The sequence below is a fragment of the Polypterus senegalus genome, chromosome 15, assembly GCF_016835505.1.
Source record: "Polypterus senegalus isolate Bchr_013 chromosome 15, ASM1683550v1, whole genome shotgun sequence".
NCBI lineage: Eukaryota > Metazoa > Chordata > Cladistia > Polypteriformes > Polypteridae > Polypterus > Polypterus senegalus.
The window spans coordinates 28,778,916-28,802,234 of NC_053168.1; the positions used below are offsets into that span (position 1 = coordinate 28,778,916).

At 37.3% G+C, this 23,319-nt stretch overlaps 1 protein-coding gene across 1 annotated transcript in view; it reads right to left on the reverse strand.

The window, feature by feature from the left end:
- trappc9 (trafficking protein particle complex subunit 9) overlaps positions 1 to 23,319 on the reverse strand; it is an 851,225-nt gene that overhangs the window by 773,884 nt on the left and 54,022 nt on the right. The window contains exon 10 of the mRNA XM_039737694.1: positions 10 to 136. Coding sequence (XP_039593628.1) covers positions 10 to 136 — 127 coding nt within the window. The remainder of the gene's footprint in view (positions 1 to 9; positions 137 to 23,319) is intronic.

The following is a 23,319-nucleotide window of genomic DNA, read 5'->3' on the forward strand; positions in this document are numbered from 1 at the left end:
ATTACATACCTTACAATTGGCAACTTTGTAAATGGCACTGGTAGCAACTTCAACCCATCAGGAAGAGTGATAGTTTCCATGCCACCCGGACATTTAGAGGTGTAGTTTTCCAAGCTTTGAGTAACTTCTTTTTTTTCTTTAAAGGAAAGGAAATTTTGAAATATAAAAATGTAACAACCTGTTATACAATTGCAATCATTTTTTTTTTCTTACTAGAAGTTCACATTAAAAAGAGAATGCAGCAATATAAGAAGACTGTTTTTAATGGTTTTTAAACAGCCTAAGACACTGTTACATTGAAGACAGCTTGAGGTACATATCAATATATATATAATTTACCCTGTCATGTTAGTTTGTGAAGTTACCCTTCCTTATGGATATTAATTCACAAGGAACTTCTCAATAAAAAACAAAAATTAAAGAATTTTTATAACGATTAACGATTGTATACTTACAATTTATAAAGTTTAGCATTTTATTGCAAATAGTAGGGTAAAAATGTAAATAAATATATCCAAATGTATGCAAAACAATGAAAGTATATAGTTTGAAAAAGAAAAAACTAAGTCAAAGAAATCAATCAAAAAAAAAAACACAATTAATAATATGTTAAATAAATCTAAACAAAACTTCAGCACTAAAAAAACATTTTTAACGGCCTTAGTTAAGTCTTTCCAGCGGTTCAATTGATTTTCTTCAAGGGACTACAGTAAGTGATAAAGCGATTTCTGTTTACCTTATTAATTATACAAGTTGCATTAATGTACTTCTAGAAAATTATTTTTCATGTGTATGTAAAGTACAGCTAAAAGCATAAATTAGATCATTAAGGACTGTCTTAAAACTATATATATGAATTATTCTCTCTGTTCCCTGGACCCCTTTGTCCAATTCAAAATTCAGTGGACTTGAAGGAGGACGTTAATATTTGTCCTGAATCAAACCTTGTGCTTAAGCAAATCAAAGGAACTTTAAAAATTCCTTTGCATTTACAATGAATTAGAAATTTACATATCAAGGATATTATGTAACAGTTTAGAGTAGTTATTACGTACAGTCCTGTGAAAAAGTAATACACCCCAGGATTTTTTTTTTTTTTTTTTATAAACGTAAGGGGGCATCTCAAAATCCCAATTTAAACAATATCTACAGATAAAGGTAATATACCATAGCAAAAATCACCCTACATTTAAATTCTGTGGTCCATGCCTACATTTATCTATACCTTAAATACCTGAAATTAGAATCAGGTGCAAATGATAAACACATGATTAGATCTTGGAGGAACCTGTCTTATTTAAACCTCAGACATTTTGTATGGTTTGCTGTTTGTTGTTCAAGTGTGTGTGTTATCACAATGACTAAACTGAAACAGTTCTCTAAGGCCCACAGGAAGATGGTTATGGATGCCTATGAGTCTGGGAAGGAATTTAGAAAGATCTCCAAACAATTTTAAATCAACCATTCCACTATCTGGAAGGCCATCTACAAATGCAGATGATTTCAAACAACTGCCAACTTGCCCAAGCCAGGCCATCACCAGCAAGTTCAGCCCATGAACAGAACACATGGTGCTAAAAGAAGTCTTAAAGAACCAAAAGAATTTCATCACAGGACCTACATGTGAAAAAGCACGAGTTTACCATTAGAAAGAGTCTGCACAAATTAAATCTACATAAAAGGAGTGTGGTCAAGAAAGAAAAACAGAGCAAGACTATAGTTTACTCATGAAAACCTTTGCAAAGACCATGACTTCTGGATCAATGTACTTGTAATGGTACAAGCTATTTGGCACAGTACCGAAAGACATGTTTGTGAAAACTACAGACAGAATTTGGCCAGAAAAACATGTTAACAACTGTAAAGAATGGTGGTGGGGCTGTATGAACATCTAGATAGCTCACCACCACAGAATTATTATGAATTCTTCATTGCACCAGTGGGCTTTTGAGGGTACCATTAGACCATCTGTTAGAAGATTTAAACTTAAATGAATATGGGCCCTGCAAGATAACAATGGCCTTAAACATACCAGTAAATCTGCAAAGGAATGGCTGAAAAGAAACAAATGTAGGGTTCTGGAGTGTGAAAGTCAAAACCCAGATTTGAATCCCATTGAGACACTGTGGTGAGGTATGAAATAGGCTGTGCACGCAAAACACCCCTCAAGCATTGCACAGAGAAAAGAATGCAGGAGGAGAAAAATCTCTTATTCAATCAATGTCAGAGACTGTTAGATAGTTACTGAAAATGCCTACATTAGGGGGCAATACCAGCTGTTAGAGCCAAGGCTGTACTTACGTATGGGCAGAAATGGCATATTTGTTCATTTTTTGTTGAATAAACTATTGCAAAGTAAGATTTTCATTGTTGTTTTCCCAAATTACATCACCTTGATCTAAAGATACTGCATAAATTAGGACAAAATCGTGACATGTCCACATATGTTAAAAAAGAAAAACCCTAATCCTTTTTTATATGTCTCCATAATGCATCTATGCGTGACATGTTATCTAACAAGACATTAACAACGGTTTATTTTTGGTCTTAATAAAACTTACAGAGTAGTAATAAAGTTTTTTTTTTTTTATCTCCGTGCAAAGTAACATACTAAAATAACTTCACTTTGGTGTCTTGGGTGGGTCATATGTCTCTCAATATTGCATACCTCAGTATAATGCATGTATATCCTAAATTACGGCTTAATGAGACCAAATTAAATTCTCATACTCACAAGTAATTTTACCAGCCTTTCTCAAGGTCTTAAAATGCCACACTCCACAGAGATAAATATCCAGTTTTCGATTACACAAAAGCCATATTGCCATTATAGACATGCGATCACTGGTTTGATCCTAGAACTACAGGCTAAGTGAAAATTACCTGATGGCAAAGTAATATCATGTTAGTGTGAGATGCTTCTTTGCATTCAGACCTGTAAGATACCTGAAATTTAGATTGATGTGGAAAAAATATTTTTACAAACTCAAGCAGCAAACTGAAACATCAATGTAGTCAAAGTGTGGTGCTCCAAGCAAAAATGTGTAATAAGATTAAAACTGCAGTTCAAACTTGTTCAAACAAACCTTTTGCATTTTAATCCATTTTACAAGAAAACAGCTTTAACCCAAATCTTTTTTTTCCTGCAGTTCTAGCAAAAATACCCAAATCAAATAATTCACATTTTTAATATTAAATTTGAAAGGATCAGTATATTTTTTTACTTTCAATTTGACAATACAGAGTTATTAGGGCAAGAAAATTTTGCAATGGGTAGCACAATAGTCTGACTGATCCAGTATCCTTGGGATTAAATCCCTTGTCAGGGCACTGTCTGTATGGAGTCTATATGTTCTCCCAGTGTCTGTCTGGGTTTTCCTAAAGTTACTGTGGATTACTCCAAACACCTTCAAGATGTGCAAGTTTAGTTTTGCTGGTCACTCCAAATTGGCTCTCATGTGAGTGTCAGTACGAGTGTATGCCTGAATGGGGCCCGTGATAGACTGGGGCTGGGATAAGCTCTAGCCTTCAAAACCCTGACTTTGACTAAGTGGGTTTGAGAATGTAATGTTTTTATCATTGAAAATCCTGCCACTACATACATTTTATTGGACATTTTAAAGGTCAGAAGTCCAATTATCTTGACAAAGAACTTTTAAAAGTAGTGAGGGAGAAGAAAAACTAAAGAAGAAACTAAAGAAGAAAAATATTTACATTATTACAGAACCAACAGGGTATCTGCGGTACTTCTACATCTCCTAATTAGCTGCTGATAAAGAAAGTAATTGTAACGGATGTCTGTTAAGTTGAATAGTGCCACTCCGGAATTATTGCATACAGACTAAAATCATATATTGTATAGGCACATATCATTACTTAACTGCTACAAGGAGAGGAAGAACAGTTGCAGAATTATCATTAATTTTCTTAAAATATGAAGAGAGCTGCATCAATGGATTCAGACTCCTCCTAAATGCAATAATTACATAACGTGTCTTGAAAATGCCGTTGTTTCTTTCCTGTAAAATTCATTGGAGCTGAGTTTCAAATATCTTATACATTTTCACTGGTTATCAGAAGTCAAATGTCTGATAACCACTTGCATCCTTAAAAGCATGACAACATACATACACAAGCAAGCCTGCAGAAAGAATAGAGCGAGTACAAGAAAAATAAAAAATGCACATACATAACGTAACATAATCGGAGACGGCACATGTTCTGTCATCTTCGATAGAAACCAACCAAAACCAAAAACTATCAAACGTAAATTAATTCATGTCATTTTTCTAACCATTAGAACTGCAATCTGCTGCTATTGAGCCACCACAAGCCTATTTGGGCCGCACTACTTAATAGTGTAAAGTGCTCTTAAAAACCAAATTTTTAATGTTGTCTGCTAACACATGAAATTGCACGGTTATTTTGGAATATGACTTATTGTCAAAAATTTAATAACTGAATCCTTGATGCAATTAAAAAAAAGAAAAACACTCCCACAAAAGCATCTGAATACTACAATATCCATACTTTGTAACTTGTTATTAAGTTTTGCCTTAAACTGGTACATCAATGTCTGAACTATTTTCAAAGATGATTACATTCACTCTCATATGGAGTGAATTTTGAATCACAAGTCAATACAGCAACAAGTCTGGAGATAATGTAAGATGTAACATCCACACTAAGGTACCCAAGTGCTGCTAAGCTGTAAATATTACTGTTACACGAATACAAGTATACCACAAAGAAAACAGGAAACCTTTTTTTTTAATACAGTATATATATAATTGTTACATAGTATTAACTTTTTCAGAATTCTCCTGGCAGAAGAAATAACCGTTTCTGCAAAAATAATCTTAAATCTTTCAGTTTATTTTCCTTAACTGCCTTCAAGTCATGACATAAAATTCTCAAAATGCTTAATCCAATTTGGGGTCAAAGGGTATGTAGCCAATTTCTACATACGATATGTTAGGTAGATTGCCCAGAGGGGACTGGGTGGTCTCGTGGTCTGGAACCCCTACAGATTTTATTTTTTTCTCCAGCCTTTGGAGTTTTTTTGTTTTTTCTGTCCACCCTGGCCATCGGACCTTACTCTTATTCTATGTTAATTAATGTTGACTTATGTTTATCTTTTATTGTGTCTTCTATTTCTCTATTCATTTTGTAAAGCACTTTGAGCTACATTTTTTTGTATGAATATGTGCTATATAAATAAATGTTGATTGATTGATTGATTGAAATTGTTTGGATCCAAGAGACTACAACACTAGCTACATGCCTCCCAATTTTATAGATATAGCGATTAAAGAGATGGTATATAGAAGAGTATGCGGGGCACTAGTGGAAGACGGTTTGGTCCTTAGTTATTATAGATAGAAAATCAGTTACTTGAGTATTTCACTACAACTGTCTATTATAAATTTCAGTAAATAATAAAAATGCAGTAAAAAATAAAAGTAAAAAAGTAGATGTTAAAAAGTAAAATATAATAAAAAGTAAATAAAAAATGACATTAAAGCCTCATTAAAACCAATATTATATATTATTTTTATCCTCTAAATTACATTCTATAAATCCTTTTTTGCATTTCTGTTTGCATATTGTTCAGGCTATTTTTCTCTTTCTCTTTTATTGGACGATTCTCTTTGTTCTTGATTTTTATTATATGCTGCTCTTTTTTGTTAATTTTGTGGTTTTCAACGTTCATTATCATCTCTTACCACTGTTTTTCTATCGTGATCTAAAATGTGACATTTTTGAATGAATCACTTGCTTTTCTGCCTTGCCATTATAACCAACAGGGTTGAAGGGTGAGTTAGCAGCATTGAGAGTTTCACAGGATGGTATGGGGAGAGGGGATGTGCGCAGTAATTAATGATTGGGTGAGCGGTGTGGGGAAGAGTGGTCAAGACACATCAGAACATTATATAAATAATATAATATATAAATAATAAAATATATACAAACACACACTTCTTACATAGTATATCAAGAAAAACATGGTTTATTTGCAAATTAGTGCAGACACTGGTAATTTTGATATAAATCTACAGAAAATGGAGCAACCATCAAAATTTGATTAAACAGTTACTGTTTGTTGTTTTCTAAGGGTTTGCAGAATTACAACTTTACTTATCACAGTTAATTTTCAAACAAGAGCAAAACAGTTTTATAAGCAACAAGAAAATCTGCATCTGACTCAACATTTAATCTCTATGTTTCATTAAAAGAAAAATTAAAATACTGCTACACAATACTTATTTTAGGCTACTTATAATACCTTTCATTTTGTATGCACTTGTTAAAGATCACTTGGATCTCTTAAGGACCATCTGTTATCTCCCATAAACCTTTGGCTGGCTTTGCTGCCTTATCATCATTTTTAATAATCCCATCCGACTCTATTAAGCCTATTGGTAGTTTACACCCAAGTCTCTCCAGCAAGCCAAACATAGTGGGAACCAGTAATTCTAATTTTGAAGCATGGTGCTTTAACTTTACCAAGGATCATTTCAAAAATAGTTCCCCTTGATAAACTATATTCTATATTTCTGAAAAAACAAAAACACCCTCTTTTAATTACTAAAGTGTGAAAGCTTTCAGAATTGAACTGCCTAACACATTTTCGTTTCTCTCTCATCCAAAGATGTTCAGATGAGAACATAATTTAGTATCTAATAAGAGGAAGGCTGAAATGAACTACTGATTCTGCCAATAATGCAGATAAGAACAGTGCAGATAACAGCTTCTCCTGGTGATATCAAACTCACAATAGTTAGGACGGTAGTGAGTAGAACTATATCCCTTAGGAAATCGGTAAGAAATTAAAACTTTTTTTTTCCACTTTCCATAACAGCTTCTACTTTGCATTCTGCAATTTCTAGCAAGTTTAGATAAGTAAATGTTTGAAATAAATAATTTTGGAGGTAATGTAATATAAGAAACGGTACTGACTGCAAATTAAGATACTTTATTGTGAGCCACTGTAGTGCACATAAAATTCAGGTCTTAGTGAGAAAAGTGCAGTCATAGAAGAAAGTTGTATGACATAAAATTAGCAATGTATAGATCTGACAATGCTGCTTCAACTAGGCACTTCCAAAGTAATTATCTGTTAAATAAACACTATTTAATAAAAATTTAAAAAGCAGAAAAGATGTCCGAAAATTAAGGATTCCTAATCTGTCAGCAAACTTGTAAACAACTGCTTCAACACTTTAACCACTTAGTATTACATGAGCAGCCATAAAATTATAATATTTGGTATATACAGTGGATATAAAAAGTTTACAAACCCCTGCCAAAATGAATGTGAAGTATTTTAATGACATTTAAAAATTGCATTTTAATTAATAAAAGGAAAGTCAATACACAACAACAAATCAGGTTACCACCTTTTCAACTTATCTTAATTTCAGGCAAGCATCTATATATATAATTCACTAAGGCAAGACGACCATTGAAAGCACGCCGGAAGGGGCGTGGATTCACTAAGCCGCCGACAAATGAGACAACTTTGGCGCACACAGGAAGGAGTCACGGCCATTAACTCCAAGTCCATTGGATACGACGACAACTCACAGAGCCACGCCCATCAACTCCGACACGACGACACAGAAAAAATGGCGTCATTTATATTCGTCTGTCGTAGAGGCAACATGCGGCTCCGACCCATGCTGACTGTTCATAGAGGCATGTTTCTCACGGAGGTGAATCGCCATATGCAGCGTGTAAAACGGTTTGCAAGGGTTATCCCATGGGATCCTTAAAACATTCCTTTACAACTAAGGTTGAAACACAATGAAGTAAGCAGTCTTTAAAAAACGAGTTTTTGGTTACGATGCACCATAGCACACTGTTTTACACGCTACATACAGCAAGTCGCTTCCGCGACAAACATGCGTCTTCTTAGATGCTCCTGCACTTTGTACATACCCACCTCGCTACCTGTGCCTCTGTTTCATTACCGTCTCACCTGCTTCACCAATGCAGGCCCTGCAACAGTCGAGACGCTCTCTCAGCAGCTGAACTTCTCTGTGCCCGACCGGTTCACACAGAGGCACCACACGACGCGGCAGGACTATCTAAGAAGAGGCATGTTTGTCACGGATGTAAATCGCTGTATGCGGTGTGTAAAACAGTTTGTTTGTTGCGGATATGAATCGTTGTATGCAGTGTGTAAAACAGTTTCTGAGGGGTTTCCCATGGTCTTAGACCCATCTAAGAAAAATCATGTTGCAGCTGTGAATCACTGAATGCAGTGTGTGAAACAGTTTGTTTGTCGCAGATGTGAATCGTTGTATGCGTCGTGTAGAGCAGTTTGCGAGGGGTATTCCATTGTCTTATAGTTGGTGGGCGAGTCTCTGTTGGTTGCTCTTACGAGCGGGCACATGACCACGCAGTGTGTGTGCTTCGAGAGCGTGGGTGGACGCGACAGCACCATCTAAGAAGATTCACATTTGTCGTGGATGTGAATCGCTGTGTGCCGCGTGTACAACGCTGTATTGTATGTTACCCTCTCCAGAGTTATATCTTTTCATTCACCTACAGTCGTATACACAATGAAGTAAGCAGTCTTTAAAAACCGAGTTTCCGGTTACAGCACACGAGCGTGTGACCATATCAAACTGTTTTACACGCTACATACAGCAATTCGCATCCACGACAAACATGCGTCTTCTTAGATGCTCCTGCACTTTGTACACACCCCCCTCGCTACTACCATGGTCGGGTGTCTTTGTGGATTATATATAGAAAGGCAGCCAAACCCGCAAAGAGCAATGAAAAGTCTACGTGAGTCACAGGTGCATCTGGACTGTGCAAAGACAATGAGCGGGCAGTGCATACTGGAAGAGAAATCAGCAGACTAGCATGATGGAGGGAGCGGGGTGGATGTCCTTCTCCTCTCTTCCCGTTCCACCCTTCGTGCCTGAGCACCGCACGGACAATTGTGTGTTGGTTTGTTCCGTGCATTGTTATAATGTTGCTTTTCTTGCTGATTTATTACATTACCAATTTTTCAAATGTTAATTTTCTCCCTGTGCTTAAAAATCATTAAAAAAACGGCCTGATAATGCGGCGTATAGTACGCCGCGGTTTGGCTAGTGCAAAAATATGAAGTGTTGAAAAGATTCACAAATGGGATTTTGACCAGGGTATATTTTAGACAGTCTAAGTTATAAAATGAGAATAGCAGAGCACAATTTTGAGCTGGATCCATTAGATTAGACCATGTTTCCTACAGACTGATAAGAGTGAAATTTATTCAGGGCCTCCTTCTATAAAATTACCTGAAAATCTCATTGAAGGAAACATTTTGTTGCCAACTCTGGCTCAGTTTATCCACATGTGCAGTCTTCTGAAAGCACTGGAATATACTGGAGATACTATATATATTCCTATTTCACAGCTAGAAAATCTACAAATATACAGTAGATATTGAAAAAAAGGTTTAGAAAATTGTGCACCATTCTTTTATCTTGTATATAAAATAAGTATTTTATTTTAAATAAAATGTTTTCCTTTTACATCATAAATTTACTTCTGTTCTGAACCTGCTTTTTTATTACTGGGAGAGACTTGGAGTTTGCCTCAGCAGTATAAGTGATAAAAACTTAAACTATGGCCAAAATGATAATCCCTTTTGCAGTACACTCATACACAATCACACTCCGAGTTATACTGGGCATGTCTTTGGGATATGGAATGAAACAAGAGATAACAGCACCAACCAATCCACTTTATTTCCTTAGTAAAATTGACATTATGTCAAAATTGATGAAAAGTCACAAAATCTAGCATGACTGAAGGCGAACTCAAAGTGTCTGGGAAAATAGAAGGCAATAGGTTACATTTTTCATTTGCTTTGTGTAGTTCATTTTTAAAATCATTCAAAACATACATGGGCTATTTCCAGAATATGTGTAGCACATTTTTGATTTAAATCATTCCATAATGCCTGTTGAACTATGAATATCAGGTTTTCCCTTTATACAGTAAAAGCAATTTAAGAAAGCTGATTTTCATTTATTTAGTCTGCTGCTCTCTTCCTCTCTTTCCTACTTTTTCTTGAGTTTTTTGGATTTTCAAAAATATTTAGGATAACATTTTTGAATGCTTTCAGTTGACAACTTTCTAATTGTAGGCCTTTGTCTTGAATCCTGGATCCAATACCTGTCCCTTCTGTTGCTCCTTTTTTCAACCAAATTATTCCCCAAAATGATGCAGAATTCAAGTTTTTAAGAGTTGTTCCCCATTTTCCCCAATCTCAACTCTTGCTCTTTACTCGAAAACTCCAGAATGTTTTTTTTTTGTGCTCATTTAACTATTAACTGTCTGTCTGACTATTCTCAGCCTGGATTCCAACCTCATCACTACAATGAAAGTATTCATCAGAATTGTGTGGGAACTCTGTCTCAACGCTAATGGCAGTTTTTAGGAAGAAGCAGCACAGGGGGCAATTACAACTGTTTTTGAAACTTTCAGCCACAATATCTTCTAAAACCAAGGTGGACTGACTGGAACTTTTGAGTCCTAGATGCCATGCACAGTTTGTTGCAGTTGCTGGTGCATTGCATATGAATCCAAAAGGTTGTCAGTCAAAAGTGTGATCCTAATTAAGTCACTTTACTTGCCTGTGCTCTAATTAGGGGAGAAAAAACAGAAACAGCTGAAAAGTAATGATCTTGTTACTTTTGATAAATGTGTTTGTCGGGTATACAATATGTCAAGGTACGTCACTGCTTATAATCTATGATTTTTAATTGTAAATGCACCTTCCTTCAACCTCTCTCTACTATTAGGTCCCTTAAGGTTCTGTTACTTGGTTCATTACTAATTGAACATTTGCCTGCTGCAATCAGACAATCTGATTCACCAGTATGACGTCATGTTTCAGTATTAGGCTAACAAATTCCAACTTTACCTGACATTTAGATTGTTCAACACAAGTAATTTGAGAGTTTTTCTCACAGGCTTTTTGATACTGTTTGCTGTTGTTTAGCATTGGTCCCCTTCGATGTCTATTGTATCAGAAATTTTATTACCTTTGTTTTCCAAAAATAATCTTTTTCATCTCAACCAAAAATACAAATGACACAGGGCAAGTAACAGAAAAAAAATTATTATTTTTGCCCTGCGTATTCCTTTTATACATGCAAGCCATTTTCCTGCAAAGACGAGTGTGCATGTAGAAAATGAACTGAAAATCTCATACTAACCTTTAAGTATTTTGACACTCTTGATATCCTTCTGCTGTGAACCATTCTGACATGTCATTGTTTACACATGTCTTAAACAACTATTATCATACACTGATAATTTCTGTATTATCTATATCAATTATTTATTTATTATATTACATATCTGTTGACTATATTTATGTATCTAGATTGCAAATACCATACATTGCATCAATGTTCATATTGCTAACTACACGTCAATATTGCTGCTACTTCTTTGTCTTGCCTTTGCACAATGTCTTGTCTTGTTTGTGTTTTAATTTTAAATTTTAATTCTATTTTTAACTTATTTGCACGTCATGTTGTTACACTGTGGACCCTGAGCTTCGCAATTTCGTCTATCTGTATACTTGTATATGGTTGAGATGACGATAAAGTTCACTTTGACTTTGATATCCCCTAGTGTGAGCAATATGAAAATGTAATTTTCAAAAAAAATGTGTAGTTTACCTTACAGGTAAAGGAAAGTAGAATAACAAGGTGAGACACCATACAGATATTTAATTTTCTAAAGTTATTGATGGACGATGCATCCTTACCAGGGAATAAGGCCCTAATTATGAATGAAAAGTGTGGACAGAATGGCATCCTAGCCAAGACAGTTACTGCTCCCTTTCCTGGTTGACAGACTGGTATATTAAAAAGGACATGAAGACTGACTTCCGGGGCCATCATTTCTTCCAGTTCACTTGGAGGCAACAACCTACTGGCATACTTTCCATTTGCATACCCAAGGGGCAGCACTGAGCATGTAGTTCTGCAGGGCATCACTAGAGGGACCTGCTAGGAGGAGGACAAAGCTTACCTTGGGAGGAGAAGAGAAGGAAAAGAACTGCAGTGAAGAAGGAAAACAACTGTGATGATTGCTGGAAGAACCCATTTTTGTTTTTTTGTAAGTTTAAAAAGAAAATAAAAGAAGCCTATCTAAACCCTGGATTTTTTTGTCCGGTATAATTGGGCCTGGGGTTGGCAAATCTGAGACACCCCTTACAGGTCAAAGCATATCTAAGAGCAAATGCATGGGAAACTTTAGTTTATCCAACAAAGGACTGCGTCAGTAGAAGGAGGATGAATATGAAGCATAGGAGACAGATTCAAGACAGGAACAAGTATGTCATGCAGGTTGTTTCCCTACAGTTAGTGAGATTTTTTTTTTACTTTTACTCATAAGCCACACACACACACATCTATCTATAAAATAAAACTGTGTGACTTTCTACAGATTAAGTAATTTCTCTTATCTGGGTTATTAAGCTGCCAAGGACATAATATTGTTTCAGGAGACAACTGTAAAACTTATGTGAAGTCAATAATGAAGTCCATCACTGAGCATTTTAGGTTGATTATTACTCCTAATTTATATTAACACTGATTAAACTCAAACATAAAGAGTCACTTTCTGAAAATAAATCGTCAACAAAAAAAAAATTAAATCAGTTTTAGATTACAGGTTACAAGAATGTTAAAAACAAAACCAAAAACCGAGTTGAAAGATGATCAGGTAAACACTTTTGCTCCTGCTGTAAATCAGCCTTGATGACTGAACCTCCAAGTTCTTGTGTTCTGCAATTCCTTGAAAAACAATTTCTGCTTACTTGGGTGAATAGCATAAAATAGATAAGACAACAATTATATATTGAGAGTAACTAAAAAAAAAAGATTTATCTTTCCAGTGATTAGATTTTCAGTTTCATGTAAGCAATTTTATATTAAATTTATATTTTATAATATATTAATTATGACAACCATCAGAATGAAAAAAAATGACAAAGAACTAAAGAACTGCTGTGAAAAAACAAGCTGCAGAAAATACAGTATAGACATATTAATAAAAATAAAAAATGACAAACAAAAACACACAGAAAAGATGCTTATTGTCTATCTTAAAATGCTAAACGTAGAGAAAAAAATCACCATGGCAGTCAGTAAGAGAAAAGTGGTTATTTTTTTTTTTTAAGTTCAAAGTCATATAAATCACCTAAAATGTAGCCTACTATTTTGTGATAATATAAATTAATCAAAATCAGAGCAAAAGTTCTTCAAGAAAGAAAAAACAAATTTGCCTCACTACTTCACCAATCATTTTTCAGTGGACAGGCAAGTACACCTTCAGGTACTGAAGTTTTATGGTGTGAAACGGAAAAATTGACAAGACTCATTCATTTAAAAACACTCAAATTTTCTGATTTTAAGAGAGACAATGATATTTCAAGTGGTACAGCAGTTTTCTGCTGTACAGCCAGAGCTCAACTGAAAATTATATTCAGATGTATGCTATATGTATGATAATTTAATTTATGATGATTTAATTTACCAGGGATTCTAATGAATGAATGGAGGTTTATCTAGCCTTCTGTTCCTGAATAATAGCAGAATCCTGCTACATTTGTAAACAGTATACCAAGTGTAATGGAACCTGGGGCATCAGCGAGCCCCAAACCCCCAAACACAATTACAGAGTACTGAGTTTAAATAAAGGAGTGTTTATTCAACACACTTCCACAAAGTAACACAAAGCACAATCACCAATATCCTCTCTCTCTCTCTACAATTCACCTCTCCTTTCACCACCACACTGCCCTCCTCCAGTTGAGTGTTACTCTACGCCCTCTTGGCTCCAACTCGCCTGGACAAGAAAGTGTGGTCCCTTTTACTGAGGACCTGGGAGTACTTCGGTGTCAGGGCCACTGCCCAATTGAAGTACTCCCGGGGCATGTGGAAGTCCCATAAATTGAGGAGGGCATCTTCTCACAGCATCCCCTGGCGGCATCCATGGTCCTCAGCAGGGCTGTGTTGCCAGACTACATCTCCCAACATTTCTTGCTGGATCGCAAATGGGCACCGATACGAAGGGCTGCAGCCCTCTCATGCCCTGGTGGAATAACGCATACCCTGAAGCAACTTTCACAACTGATGGGCTGTCTGTCCATCCTTTCTAGCCATCTCTCCTGGGTCTGGTTCCTTCCTCTCCCCTGGCCGGGATGCCTATCCAACCCATGTGGTGCTGACACAAGAATACTTTACAAGTACAGCAATGCAATATTCTGCACATATGCATACATATGGTTTTGTATAATTACAACTACGGCAGCATGGTGGCGTAGTGGTAGCGCTGCTGCCTCGCAGTAAGGAGACCTGGGTTTGCTTCCCGGGGCCTCCCTGCGTGGAGTCTGCATGTTCTCCCAGTGTCTGTGTGGGTTTCCTCCGGGTACTCTGGTTTCCTCCCACAGTCCAAAGACATGCAGGTTAGGTGGACTGGCGATTCTAAATAGTCCCTGGTGTGTGCTTGGTGTGTGGGTGTGGGCGTGTGTGTCCTGCACCCTGCCCAGGATTGGTTCCTGCCTTGCGCCCTGTGTTGGCTGGGATTGGCTCCAGTGGCCCCTCGTGACCCTGTGTTCAGATTCAACAGGTTGGAAAATGGATGGATGGATGGATAATGACAACTAGCAAACTAATAGAGCCGCGTTGGGCAAGCAATGAGTCAGCGTTGTGTATTCAACTGACAATCTTGCAGTTTACAATTCAGATATTTAGCCACTAATCTGCATTACCTGCTTCAACCCAGATCACATTTTTGGAGACTCTAAATGCTTGTGCTTCATCTTTTACATGCCCTTATTTTTTCTTTTCAGATTAAACACAATTTAAAAGCAATATGATGCCCGATGTTATCAACTTATAATTATATCTATTTTTCACCTTTGTTCAAAGTGAAAAAAAGATTGCCCCCTTCAAAACGTGCTTTTAAATTTGAATTTTATTTTTGATGTATGCCAGAAAATTCAAATGAGTATTTCTTGAGGTAACAGCAACATAAATGTACTCAAACAAAGTCAGGTGGGTACTTGTTAACAAAATGAACTTACCCATCAAATTATGTTTTAAGGATTTAGATCAATTTATTTTTCTTCACTTTCTATTTTTTATTATTTTCATTTCTACATGGCACATTGCAAAAAGATAATAAATTATTCATATTTTTTCAAGCTTCAGGACTCCTGTGCAAAGCTGCTTGCAGTTTCTAGTTTTTCTATTTTAAATTGCTAGAGTGGCATCACATTGTTTGGACTTACAATGCTTGCCCAGAATATTAATGACCAGGGAGTTTATAGACTTTTTCATCAGTGAATAATTTTATTAGTAACGGAATATATGAAATGCAAAAGATTCAAATACTCTGATCTTTCAATATGTTTTAACTTTTAAAAGTGCCTGGCTGTACTATGTGCTTTTCTTCGTGGACAAACAAGGGCACCATATCTTCAGTAACTTTTTTCATCTCTTCAGGGAATTCCTAGACACTGCTAGAGTAGTGGGAAGTTATAATTCTTCCAGTATGTCTGCTCTGGGTCGTCTCTCAGTGGGCAGTGCCTGGCACAAACCAGAGGGAGGCAAAAGAAGTATGTTTGTCTCCTACAAAAGCTGAGGTTCTGCAACACAGCTTTGTTAGATCAAAGCAGATTTTTGTACTTGTGTGTCTCTGATGTTAATATATGCTTGTAAAACATAAACATGACCAATAAATAATATTACATATTTTCAGGACAGAGCCAAGGATCAAATGGTAAAAGTTGATAAAGGAAGACTATAAGGTTGAGTTCAGGGAGGAGGTAAGACATGCACTGGGTGGCAGTGAAGAGTCACCAGATAAATGGGCCACTATAGCAGAATTGGTAAGGGTGACAGCTAGAAGGGTGCTTGGTGTGACATCTGGACAACGTAAGGAGGATAAGAAAACCTGGTGGTGGAATGGGGAAGTACAGGAGAGTATACAGTGAATAGGCTGTTGAAGAAATGGGATAGTCAGAGAGATACAGAAAGTAGACAGGAGTACAAGGAGATAAGGCGTAAGGTGAACAGAGAGGTGGTGAAGGCTAAAGAAAAGGCAAATGATGTATGAGAGGTTGTACACTAAGGAGGAAGAAAAGGACCTGTATCAATTGATTAGACAGAGGGAACAAGCTGGGAAAGATGTGCAGCAAGATAGGGTCATAAAAGATAAAGATGAAAATGTAGGAGAGTATGTTGATCAGATGGAAAGAGTACTTGGAGAAGTTGATGAATAAGAGAATGAGAGACAAAGAAGGTTGGATGATGGGGAGAAAGTAAATCAGGAATTGCAACTGATTAGCAAGGAGAAAGTAAGGACAGCTATAAAGAGGATGATAAATGGAAAGGTTGTTGGTCCAGATGACATGCCTGTGGAAGCTTGGAGATGTATAGGAGAGATGGCCGTGGTGTTTTTAACCAGATTGTTTAATGCAATCTTGGAAAGTGGGACGATGCCTGAGGAGTGAGGAAGAAGTGTACTGGTGCCGATATTTAAGAATAAGGGAGATGTACAGAGCTGCAGTAACTATATGGGGATAAAATTGATAACCAACAGCATTACGTTATGGAAATGAGAAGTGGAAGCTAGGTTAAGAAGGGAGGTGATGATTAGCGAGCTGCACTATGGTTTCATGCCAAAAAAGAAGACCACAGATGCAATGTTTGCTCTGAGGGTGTTGATGGAAAAGTATAGAGAAGCACAGAAGGAGTTGCATTGTGTCTTTGTGGACTTAGAGACAGCATATTACAGGGTGCCTAAAGAGAAGTTGTGGTACTGTATGAGGAAGTCGGGAGTGGCAGAGAAGTATGAAAGAGTGGCACAGGTTACAGTATGTACAAGGGAAGTGTGACAGTGGTGAGGTGTACAGTAGGAGTGATAGATGCATTCAAGGTACAGTTGTGCTTGAAAATTTGTGAACCCTTTAGAATTTTCTATATTTCTGCATAAATATGACTTAAAATATCATCAGATTTTTACTCAAGTCCTAAAAGTAGATAAAGAGAAACCAGTTAAACATGAGACAAAAATATTATACGTGGTCATTTAATTATTAAGGAAAATGATCGAATATTACATATTTGTGAGTGGCAAAAGCATGTGAGCCTTTGCTTTCAGTATCTGGTGTCACCAATCTTTGCAGCAATAACTGCAATTAAAAGTTTCCGGGAAGTTTTGATCATTCCTGCACACCAGCTTGGAGCAATTTTAGCCCATTCCTCCGTACAGAACAGCTTCAACTCTGGGATGTTGGTGGATTACCTCACATCCTGTCACAGGATTTGATCATGTCAAAGTACCACATGTACAACTCCAAAGTCTGGATCTGACAAAAATGCAATTTAAAGTTCAGAGTGGTTAGACTCTTTAAGGAAAAAAGACACTATTTTTAATTAGTTGCATGGGTGATTAAAGTTAACGATTATATAGCTGCTTTTCACATTTCTTCCTATTGCCAAGTAAGAAAAGAACTTAAGAGGGTAATTGGCACCTTTCATGTTAAGTGAATGTCACAAGTGATCTGATAACACGATAAAACATAAAACGCCTGTGCAAATTTGAAGTTTTTTAGGGAGGGGCAAATTCAGTTCAATTCTTCAGTGCAATTTTCCATCCATCCATCCTCTTCTGCTTATCTGGGGTCAGGTCGCGGGTGGCAGCAGCCTAAGCAGAGAAGCCCAGACTTCCTTCTCCCCGGCCACTTCTTCCAGCTCTTCCGGGAGAATCCCGAGGCATTCCCAGGCCAGCCGGGAGACATAGTCCCTCCAGCGTGTCCTGGGTCTTCCCCGGGGCCTCCTCCCGGTTGGACGTGCCCAGAACACCATACCAGGGAGGCATCCTGATCAGATGCCCGAGCCACCTCATCTGACTCCTCTTGATGCGGAGGAGCAGCGGCTCTACTCTGAGCCCCTCCCGGATGACTGAGCTTCTCACCCTATCTTTAATGGAAAGCCCAGACACCCTGCGGAAGAAACTCATTTCAGCCGCTTGGATTCGCGATCTCGTTCTTTCGGTCATTACCCATGACCAGCTCATGACCATAGGTGAGGGTAGGAACGTAGATAGACTGGTAAATTGAGAGCTTTGCCTTACGGCTCATCTCCTTTTTCACTACGACAGATCGATTGCAGAGCCCACATCACTGCGGATGCCACACCAATCTGCCTGTAGATCTCATGCTCCATTCTTCCCTCACTCGTGAACAAGACCCCGAGATACTTGAACTCCTCCACTTGGGGCAGGATCTCTCCCCCAAACCTGAGAGGGCACTCCACCCTTTTCCGGCTGAGGTCCATGGTCTCGGATTTGGAGGTGCTGATTCTCATCCCAGCCGCTTCACACTCAGCTGCGAACCAATCCAGAGAGAGCTGAAGATCACGGCCTGATGAAGCAAACAGGACAACATCATCTGCAAAAAGCAGTTACCCAATCTTGAGTTCACCAAACCGGACCCCCTCCTTGGACCGTCAGCCCCTCCTTGAACCGTCACCTTATCGTGGTGGAGGGGTTTGCGTGTCCCAATGATCCTAGGAGCTATGTTGTCCGGGGCTTTATGCCCTTGGTAGGGCCACCCAAGGCAAACTGGTCCTAGGTGAGGGATGAGACAAAGAGCGGTTCAATAAACCTCCAATGACGAAAGAAAACTTTGGACAACATTTTCCCTTGCCTGGAAGCGGGTCACCTGGGCCCCCCCTCTGGAGCCAGGCCTGGAGGTGGGGCTTGATAGTGAGCACCTGGTGGCCAGGCCTGCTCCCATGGGGCTCGGCCGGGCACAGCCCGAAAAGGTAACGTGGGTCTTCCTCCGCATGGGCTCACCACCTATGGGAGGGGCCAAGGAGGTTGGGTACAGTGTGAATTGAGTGGTGGCCGAAGGCGAGGACCTTGGCGGTCTGATCCTCGACTGCAGAAACTGGCTCAGTGCAATTTTTCAGTATGAAATTGATCAATGAGAATTCAAGCCAGGATGTTATCATTTTATGGTGTTAGATGGATCACTGCTGATCTGGGTTTCCAGAGTCAAGAATGAGTTCTTTCATACGGTAGAGGTTGATGGTCTAGTTCTACTTCTAGTTGTGATGATGCTACACTGACACATCTGCCACCTCATTAATCTTGCAGGTCTAGTAGTTTTTGTGAAGAAGCCACATTTCAATAGTATCTTCTGCAAATTTGATAATTTAATTGACTGTCTAAAAAATATGGCTTAGTCAACATCTTTAGCAACATTCAGTGATCATAATCTACATAGACGAAGTTTCGCTGTCAAACTTTATTTCTCAATAGACACAAAACAGTAAAGTACCCGTTTCCAAATGGGATCATAAGGGTCCAAATTATTCAATTTCTGGTCCGACAAGAAGACAAAAACAGTGTTAAATGTAAATTTATAGTGAAAAAATAGCATTACAGTGCAAATGTCTTATTTGCTCCAAGGGCAACATATGTAGTTTGTGAAATGGCACCATCTAGTGATATATTAGAGATGTGCAAATTATATTGATATTCAAAAGCTAGGAACAGTCATTCTAATGAATTTTACTAACCATTCCAAAATTTCAGACTGGATGATACTAATTTAAAAATGTCTCCTTGATTTTCTGGAAATATTGGCTTTCTAGAAGCATGAAATAACAACATACAAGGATAGAGAGAGACTGAAAATGCATATGAATGCAAGTCATCTAGTGGTCATAACATACAGTAGGTGAAGGGAGAACAAGTGTAGTGTAATACACTTTAACACACTACCTTTTGTAATAGACATCAAGAACTAGAGGATCTACAAAGGGTAACAAATGGAAAATGTCAAATAATCCTTGTTTATAGCTGAACTATCTTTTAACAGCTTTGCTATCACATCAATAATATATTAAGATTTGTGACAGAAAACTGGTATGGCAAAAGCCACTTGGTCACAGCAGCCTATTTAAAATAAGACAGCCAATGGAGACTCACTTTTTGTGGTTAAATAAAATACACATTTCTATATGGAAAAATTATATAATTAGTCAGTTACTGCTTCTTTAATCTGCATTTTGCCTCAGATAATTTAGCAGGAAGAAATAACTTAAGTATTAGAAAAGACTGACATTATTCATTAAGCAATTATTAATAGGCAAGATATTACATTATAAAGGTAATTAGTACGGCAGAACCCTGCTGCTAATTTAAAATGAGTTCTTCATTAAGAACAAGAGAAAACAGATTAAAACTGATTAAGAGTAAATTTAGCATAAATAAAAAAGTACTTTTTACACAATTTACCAAGTAGTTTGGTACAGAATGGTTGTGCTTAGAAAGGCTGAGAGAAATATTGTGATAATTGTGTACTCTTCGTTTTATTTTGCATCCTTCCATTTCACTGTGCCTTCTTTATTTAATTTTGGACAATAAAATACTTTTTTAATCAGAGACTGGACGGCTAGGTGTCTTTCTGGGTTCAGAGATCTTAAAACATTAATCTCAGATCACAGGTAAAAGGTAAAGACAGAAATCGGTAACCAGAAATATTTCAAAGAAATAATAGTTTTTGGTCTAAGTAAAATCCAATCAAAGACAGCTAGAAGTGCATAATGCGGCCTTTACAGCCTTGACCTTGATATGTTACACAATTCACACATCCTGCTGACCTTGCCTAGCAAAAACATAGCACCCATAAACAAAACAACTCAAAATGGCAGTCTGCAAAAGGACATCAATATGGAGTTGTGTGAGAAAGTTATTTATTTTAAATTTTGTAAAAACAGTATCAGACACAAAAATAAATTTGACCACAAGACTCCTTGAAAACTAAAACCCCTAAAACAAGGTCTAAATAATTTTTTGACGTCAAAGAGAATTTATTAAAACCAGCAAAATGAAGCCTGATTATGACACTTTTGTTGTCTGAAAATAAACAATGTTTTTAAGCCAACAAAAAGTATTAACTACACTACCAATTTTATAAGTCTTGCCTGCATGCAGTCCTAGTAAAAACAACATAAACCTGTGCACTTTCAAATGATTTAGACTATTAAACTGTTATTACTACTGTCTTTAAATAGTTAATGACAGGATTTCTGGGACTTCTTTAATGAGATGCATTATGTTTTGTAACTCACTGTGAATTTCTGTTACTACACAAATGTTGTTTCAGGACAGCCTTCCTATAAGTGTAAATACAACATGTTGTGCTTTTTCCAGAGTTAACTCAATTTAATGCATAATATGATTCTGTTTGATTCTTTTCAATTTCTCCATATGCTTATGAACTGCTAGACATGTATTAATAATGTGCATTATATAGTGGTTTCAAAATCATAGTAAACTCTTCCTAACTCTGACTGTGGCTACTTAACCTTATAAAAGGTCTAATTATTAGACTTGTGAATCATTCTTCAGAGGATTGTGAAGTTGGTAAATTGCTGGTAATCAGCTTCCCTCTGTTCAGAAAATGTAATATATGCTACCTGAGCACAGAAAAAGGTAATGTTAAACACCTTGGTCATCCTGTCACTTTTTTCCTCCTTCATTCTGGTAAATGGCACAGAACCAATAGCACCAGTACTATAGATTCAGGGCTACTCAATAGCCACTCATGCTGACAACCGCTCAAGTGTTTCTTGTATATATTCTCTGTTGTTGTTTTTAATATATAGTGGTATGTTCAATGTATTCCCACCATCATATGTTGTTGGTGCTGTACTACTGACATTAATCTGTGGAACACATGCAAGTAAGACTTTCAATGCACTTATGTAGACTTAACAATAAATTTAACTTCCACTTGAACTGGTGTATTTATTACGATGCTGCAAAAAGATGAAGACTATCCAAGCAACATTACAGTGATCCCCCCCTTGATCGCAGAGATTGTGTTCTAGAACCCCCATCGAAAGGTGAAAATCCGCAAAGTAAAAATCATATGTTTATATTGTTATTTTTATATTGTCACGCTTGGGTCACAGATTTGCACAGAAACACAGGAGGTTGTAGAGACAGGGACTTTAAAACACTGCAAACAAACATTTGTCTCTTTTTCAAAAGTTTAAACTGTGCTCCATGACAAGACAGAGATGACAGTTCCGTATCACAGTTAAAACAATGCAAACATATCTTCCTATTCAAAGAAGTGCGCGTCAGGGGCAGAGAATGTCAGAGAGAGAGACAAACAAACAGAGAGAGAAAAGCAAACAATCAAAAATCAATAGGTGATGTTCGGGCTTTTAAGTATGCGAAGCACCGCGCGACAAAGCAGCCGCATGGAAGGGAGCAATGTGAAAGTAGTCTTTCAGCATTTTTTAAGAGGAGCGTCTGTATCCTCTAGGCCAGTGTGCGAACAGCCCTTCTGCTCACACCCCCTCTGTCAGGAGTAGAGAATGTCAGAGACAGAGAGAGAGAGAGAGAGAAAAGCAAACAATCAAAAATCAATAGGTGCTGTTCGGGCTTTTAAGGATGTGAAGCACCACGAGGGAAGCATATCGTATATCATTGAGGAGTTTTATTTAATACGTAATACATGCTCCGATTGGGTAGCTTCTCAGTCATCTGCCAATAGCGTCCCTTGTATGAAATCAACTGGGCAAACCAACTGAGGAAGCGTGTACCAGAAATTAAAAGACCAATTGTCCACAGAAATCCATGAACCAGCGAAAAATCTGTGATATATATTTAGATATGCTTACATATAAAATCCGCGATGGAGTGAAGCCACGAAAGTCGAAGAGCGATATAGTGAGGGATCACTGTATCTGCAAGGAAGAGCACAATCCTAAATCAGACTAGTGCATTGCAGGACAAGCTTATACTCTGGCACTTATTCACTGTACACCAGTTCATAGTGGTCTGCTCATCTAACACTCATGTCTTTTGGAAGACCAAAGACAAAGTTCCCAAAAAAGCTCACACTAACAAGGAGAAAACGTTCAAACTTTATATGTAAACTATGACTTGACTGTTATAAGCCTTTTCAAATAATTGTTTTTGAGAAATAAATTTGAACATTAAAGGTAAAATGTAGATCTGCTCTTCATGAATATTTGTTCATTGTTACATACTGTATTCCATAAATTGAAATTATAATCACTTCAAGTGGTTCATGTTTGTTACTGCTGAGAAAATCTATATAAGAAAAGTTGCAGATCTAACACTAAATAAGCACCGTGAATCAATGGCAAAACATTTCAGAGGGTTGCAGGTGTCTAATTATAGGTAGTACTGTATTCCGTAAATCTTAAAATGATACCAAAATGTCAAAAAACAAGA